General features: G+C 38.0%; 1 protein-coding gene across 1 annotated transcript in view; it reads left to right on the plus strand.

The window, feature by feature from the left end:
* Positions 1-4,005, plus strand: part of LOC139934501 (uncharacterized) — a 109,510-nt gene extending 105,505 nt beyond the window's left edge. The window contains exons 67-69 of the mRNA XM_071928758.1: positions 652-771; positions 1,770-1,889; positions 3,884-4,005. Of these exons, the coding sequence (XP_071784859.1) occupies positions 652-771; positions 1,770-1,889; positions 3,884-4,005 (362 nt within the window). The remainder of the gene's footprint in view (positions 1-651; positions 772-1,769; positions 1,890-3,883) is intronic.
* The last annotated feature ends 2,479 nt before the right edge of the window (positions 4,006-6,484 follow it).

Below are 6,484 nucleotides of genomic sequence, written 5' to 3' on the forward strand. Positions count from 1 at the left end.
GCACGTGCATGTCTCCTTGCGGTCCTGTCGCATTTCTGCAAGAAGCATCACCAGGGCGCCCTCTAGTTCTTTTATATAAATTATATTACTCTATAGGTAAAACATGAGCAGCACTAACCTCAATCATGGCGCTCTGATTCTCTTGCAGTGCCGTATTCAAATAACAAACCTGACAACTACAGCATGGCGTCCATTTTGATGCCCTGTTTAACTGTTTAGACCATGTGAACCTGGTTTACAATAAGTGTGACCTTGTCGATCTTTGAGTATTCTGTCAGGCAAGATACTACACTCGTCCTATATGGGAAAGTTGACATTTTGTGTCGTAACTTCCACATAAAATCTAAGAGCTATGAAAGTAAAAGCTGTACAAGAAGAGGGTTTTGGGTTGCCTGTCGAAAAAACACTCAATCGATAACGAAACAGATCTCGAAGAGGTATCATATAGCAGAGGAGCACCCGAGACTTGATGACAGCATGCTACGTCATCCCGGAGAGCTTGACATGCTAGAGATCTGAGACCGTGATTACTGCGTGCCAAAATTACCGGTGACGTCACCCAGAGCTCTGAGTATGCCAGACGGCTTAGGCTGGGGCACCGGTGTCCATATACTTTGAATAATTGTTCTATTCTTTGTTTTGTTTCTGCAGTCACTGGCACTACCCCATGTTCGAGCAACCCGTGTGTAAATGGAGGAACTTGCCAAGTCAATGGAAATGCCTACTTCTGTTTATGCTTGACTGGCTATACTGGAACAAACTGTCAATTAGGTATAATCAATGGTTAACAATTGAACCCGTTATTGACCCAATTTAGAGGCCATATTGGAGAAGCCAATGTTTTTGGGTTTTTTTTATATGGATTTTATTTTGTTTATTTTTTTTTAAAAGTTGTTTTGACCCACCCACCCATCCTTATTTTAAAAATTGAACGGCTTTATAATATAATACATGTATATGCTCAAAGTGATGCCTCAAAAAAGACATTTTAGTGCAAACTGCTCCAACTTTGACTCAGAACAAAACAAATTGGTCTTAGAGTTAACTTGAGTTAAATGTGCAATCTTGGCCAGTTTTGTATTTTATCTTCTTTTTTTTGTTTGCTAACCCAACCTTGAGTTTTTCTCCAAATTGATACCTGTGAGGGCAAAGATGGTTCTTGTGATTGATTTAGCTTGTAGTAGCACATAATTATTGCACAAGGCTGTATACTCCGAGGGGGGGGGGAGCTGGGATGGTTTAGGGAATTGATTAAAGGAATGTTACAGAATTGGTAAGAAACAAATATTGTGAAGATCACAGATTTACATAAAACTTGCACGGTCTAAAGATGATGACAGTAGAAAACATCCCTTGAAATATTTCTGTCTGAAACTTCATATTTGATGAGAAAAAATTATCTAATTTCGCGTTTGGAGTTTATCGCTCAGTGAGCGTTTTATTCATTTTTATTTTGGCATCGATGCAATGCAAAATTTGTATTCGATTTTTCACTATTCTGTCGTGACCCAGATGGCCGATCGGTCTCGAACTTCTACAGGTTTGTCAGTGTATGTATATGGTGGATTACATAAAGTGGTTACACTGCCAGCAACTTTTTTGCTTGCAAAAACCAATCCTGTAATGTCCCTTTCAATGGCCCAGTGACCAGAAATATTAATGTTGGAAGTGCTTTCAGATGCCCCTCATATGTGTAAAGCACTATTTAAGAATCAATTATTATTATTTGTATTATTATTATTATTATTATTATTATGACTACTTTGCAGATCCATGCAACAGCGTCACTTGTCTAAACGGAGGAGCCTGCCAAATCACTGGATCTACTGGCTTCTGTCAGTGCATAAACGGATACTCTGGAGCAAACTGTCAAAATCCTCCAATCGGTGGTACGTAACAGAAATAATCAATAACTGTAACACCCCTCAGGGATGTGATTTCTCCAGTTTGGCTCTAGAATTTTATTTAATTGAAATTAACGATCTTGGCCAGCTGGGTATTTTTTTTTCTTTACCCTGGAGTTTGTCTCCAACATCTAAAAACTTAATTTTTATTTTCAGAAAACTGAATTGCGATTTTCAGTTATATCTTTTATTCTACCCACCCACAATTTTGGAGGAATCAACTGTAAGAAGTTGTTCTTTGTTAATGAAATATTGATAAGAAGCTTCCCTCAGCATGCTCAAGATTAATACAGCATATGAAATAAATGCTGCGTATATAACGAAGCTATAAACCTGTTTCAACAATTTTTGACAAACTATTGTCCAAACTAAAAAAGTTAAAGGATCACATTGCCTTGGATCGGATGAGGTGGTCTATAAAAAGCGTTTGTAACCGTTTGTTACAAAATGCATATGGTTGGAAAGATGTTTTAAAAGTAGAATACAAATTTGCCTCGCAACTGCATGGTTTTCCTTTTACTTTGCGGACTAACACGGTCGGCCATTTATGGGAGTCAAGCGGCCATTTATGGGAGTCAAAAATTTGACTCCCATAAATGGCCGACCGTGTTAGTCGACGCTGTAAAAGGAAAACTGTGCAATTTCGAGGCATGTTTGTGTGGATGATTGTGTTCTACTTTTACAACATCTTTCTACCCCTATGCATTTTATAAAAACAGTCACAAACTCTTTTCAAAGACCAACTCGACCGATCCAAGGCAACGTGTTCCTTTAAAGCAATGTGCCCAAAAAAATGTTTCTCTAAGGTATTCGGTTTGGGGTGTATTTTTAGTTATTTCTTATATATTTATTTATTTATTTATTTTGGTTTGTTTTTTTGTGTTTTTTTTTTTTTTTTTTGGGGGGGTGTCTTGTTTTTGTTTGTTATTTTCCTCTGTGCATTTTCTGACCACATTGCCTCAAGAGGAACCCCTTCCTTCTAGTTCAATTCTTCACCCACAGTAGCAATTATCTTCTTTAACAGAAACTTTATTCTTTCTGAAATCAAATCTTTGCTTCGGATTATTCATGATGACAAAATCTGAGGGACGAAAATACTCGTTCTGACTTGTACGAGTTTGTTTTATTGTTATATGAAATACACAAATAATTTGTTAAATATTATGTAAGTAAAAGTAAGGCTCTGGGACAAGGATGTTTCTTTGATATTAAATGTATGCCGGAATGTTTATACGGTCTCCTGAGGGCTGCAAGAGCGTAAATTAATGCGTGACGCGGTGTTTTAGAGGTGTTTAGAGGAAGTTGACGCATCATTGCCCAATGAAAATTGACCCAAACAAGCGTTTGCATAAGTTTCATAATCAGAGGCGGGCACAAATTTTTAATTTTTGCAAGTAACCTGAAGCTGAGGTCAGGTTTTATTCTCGGTTTTTTTTCATTGTTAATTTGTTGATTTGATTGTACCTTTTATATGTTTTGCTAATTAGTATTACATTTTCAACAACATATATAATTTTCATGGTCACCAAATAAGTAAACTATAATAATTGACGAAAGAAAATCACCCCCATGTAAAACCGAATAAGGTTGAGACTATAATGGTCGCAGTAGTTCAGCTACTTACGGGCGATACTTGCTCGAGACTTGCACAAGACTTGCGCAAGACTTGCACAGTCACATGAATATCAACTATACTAACGAGAAAAATTGTTTTGGGGATGAAGCTCTTTTTTTATAAAAGGTTATATAGCAATGAACTGTACATGTATATAGCAGTCGTTAAAACAAATATGGTTCTGAAACAAAGCATGAACACTGTCATCACCTTTAGTCAGCTCTATCGATCCAGTGTGATACCTTTAAGATTCACCAATTTTGTTCAGATATAAAGTTGAAACTTTAGGATGAGAAAATTGACCGGAGTAACATTGCTTTCAAAATTGTCTGATTGATTATTTTGTTGTTATTGATTGTTCTAGTTTTCCAGCTAACATGTAGCCCTGCTGCTGCTGCTGGGCCTCCTGGCTCTACTCAACAAGTGAACCTACCACAGCCAACCTACACTGGTAGTGAACCTACCACAGCCAACCTACACTGGTAGCAATGTCGCACCCACGATCTACTTTTTGCATCAAGGGTCAACCGTCATCCAAGACCCTACCGCTTACGATGTCCTTGTACCAGCTGCGGGGTCATCCCCGTCTGTAGTTGACGTTACCGTGTTTGGTATTGTTCCTAATACAAACATACAAGATAACTGCATCACTCAAATCACAGTTACAGCAGGTAAATAAACCAACTCAAAGACACTGGACACTGTTGGTAATTGTCAAAGACTAGCCTTCACTATTGGTGTATCTCAACATAAGCATAAAATAACAAACCTGTGAAAACTTGAGCTCAATCGGTCTTCGAACTTGCGAGATAATAATGAACGAAAAAACATCCTTGTTACACAAAGTTGTGTGCGTTTAGATGGTTGATTTTGAGACCTCAAGTTCTAAATCTGAAGTCGCGAAATCAAATTCGTGGAAAACTACTTCTTTCTCGAAAACTATGGCATTTGAGAGGGAGCTGTTTCTCACAATGTTTTATACCCCATTACTCGTCATCAGCAAGAAAGGTTTTATGCTAAAAATTATTTTGAGTAGTTACCAATATTGTCCACTGCCTTTAAAGACACTGGACACTGGACACTATTGGTAATTGTCAAACACCAGTCTTGTCATTTGGTGCACAAAATAACGATCGTGTGAAAATTTGAGCTCAATTGGTCACCAAAGTTTTGCGATAATAATGAAAGAAAAACACACTTGTCACATCGAAGTTGTGTGCTTTCAGATGCTTGGTTTCGAGACCTCAAAATCTAATTCTGAGGTCTCAAAATCAAATTCGTGGAAAATTTCTTTCTCGACAACTACGTCACTTCAGAGGGAGCCGTTTCTCACAATGTTTTATAGTATCCACCTCTCCCCATTACTCATTACCATGTGAGGTTTTTATGCTAATAATTATTTTGAGTAGTTACCAATAGTGTCCACTGCCTTAAAGCAGTGTGGATTAAATCAGCCTAATAGCCCATATGCGTGTCCCAATGCGCATGATGATAGCGCAAATGATTGTGGGTGAAATTCAATGAGTCTAAGCAATCCCAGCAACCATCATGGTGCTCTGATTTTGAAGCAGTGCGGTATAGACCGTATTGAATATGATGCCACTTCTCAAATATCTGCCCTAAAACATGGGGTCTGTGAGTGCGTGTGTGGGGTGTGCGTTTATGTGACGTAGAAATCAAACCGGGAACAGTGCGTGCTTATTTGATATACGCGTTTAGACGCGCATACATTTTGCCTTACAAGATGGCTACTTTCATAGCGAGAAAGGGTTATTCAATCTGGTCTATTCAAATATCAAACCGGGAAACTACACATATTGGGCCCTTGACTGCTAGGGTTAGAAACTGGCCTGTATCCTTGTGATGTACATGTATAGGATGCTCGCGGTGCGTGCCATTCGGGGATAGAAATGACCCGAGGGCGTTTACACCAAGTGCATTGTGTCATGCTACATGTATATTGTTTCTTCGCTCCATTATTTCGCACGAATGGCATCCGTGCAAATTGGCGATGGAATAATAAGACAATCTCACAGATGGAGGTTAAAGATTTATAGTATCCATCTGCTAGTATGTTTTTGGGGTTTTTTTTTTTTTTTGGGGGGGGGGGGAGTTTTAAGTGGTTCCTACAATCATATCATGAGCTCAGAAGTGGATTAAGAGTGTTCTGTATGAAAACTCCAAAGACAATGAACACATAATGTTGACCATTTTATTCAACCATGATACTCTTCCATGATACTTTTTGGACTAAAGTCCGATCTACAGCTTTTTGTACTGTTAGAAATTCTTTTCGAGGAGCTAAAAATATCATATTTAGTTGTGGTTTTTGTTTCGTTTGTTTTTAATTAAGGGGAAGGTACACGTTTGGTAATTACTCAAAACAAATATTAACTTAAAAAACTGACTTGGTAACAGGCATTGAAGAGCTGTTGTTAACATAAAACATTGTGAGAAACAACTCCCTATGAAGTAACGTTGTTTTTGAGAAAGAGGTGTTTTCTCACTAAAATAATAAACGACTTCTAGCTATGAGTCTTTTATTCCTATCTGAAAGCACACAAATTCGTCCAACAAGGGTGTTTTTTCTCTCATCATTTTCTGGCAACTTCGATGACCAATTTAGCTCAAATTTTCACAGGCTTGTTATTTTCTGCTTAGTCAGGATACACCAAGTGAGAAGACTGGTCTTTGACAATTACCAAACGTGTACCTTCCCTGAAAAGGCACAAGGAGTAGGACAACACGACAAAACGTTGGGCCAAATCACAGAAGAACCTGCTGCGCTGTGATACTTTTGTTAAAATTTATGAAACTTCAGTGTTGACATTAGTGTTGAGTTGAGTTGAGTTGAGTTTATTTTTTTATATTTTATATAGCGCTTTTTCACTCCCTACGGGTGTCTCAAAGCGCTTCAAGATATTACCCCTGGTCACTGGGCCTTAATTCACTCCTTAAACCATCT

Source organism: Asterias amurensis, chromosome 3, assembly GCF_032118995.1.
Source record: "Asterias amurensis chromosome 3, ASM3211899v1".
NCBI lineage: Eukaryota > Metazoa > Echinodermata > Asteroidea > Forcipulatida > Asteriidae > Asterias > Asterias amurensis.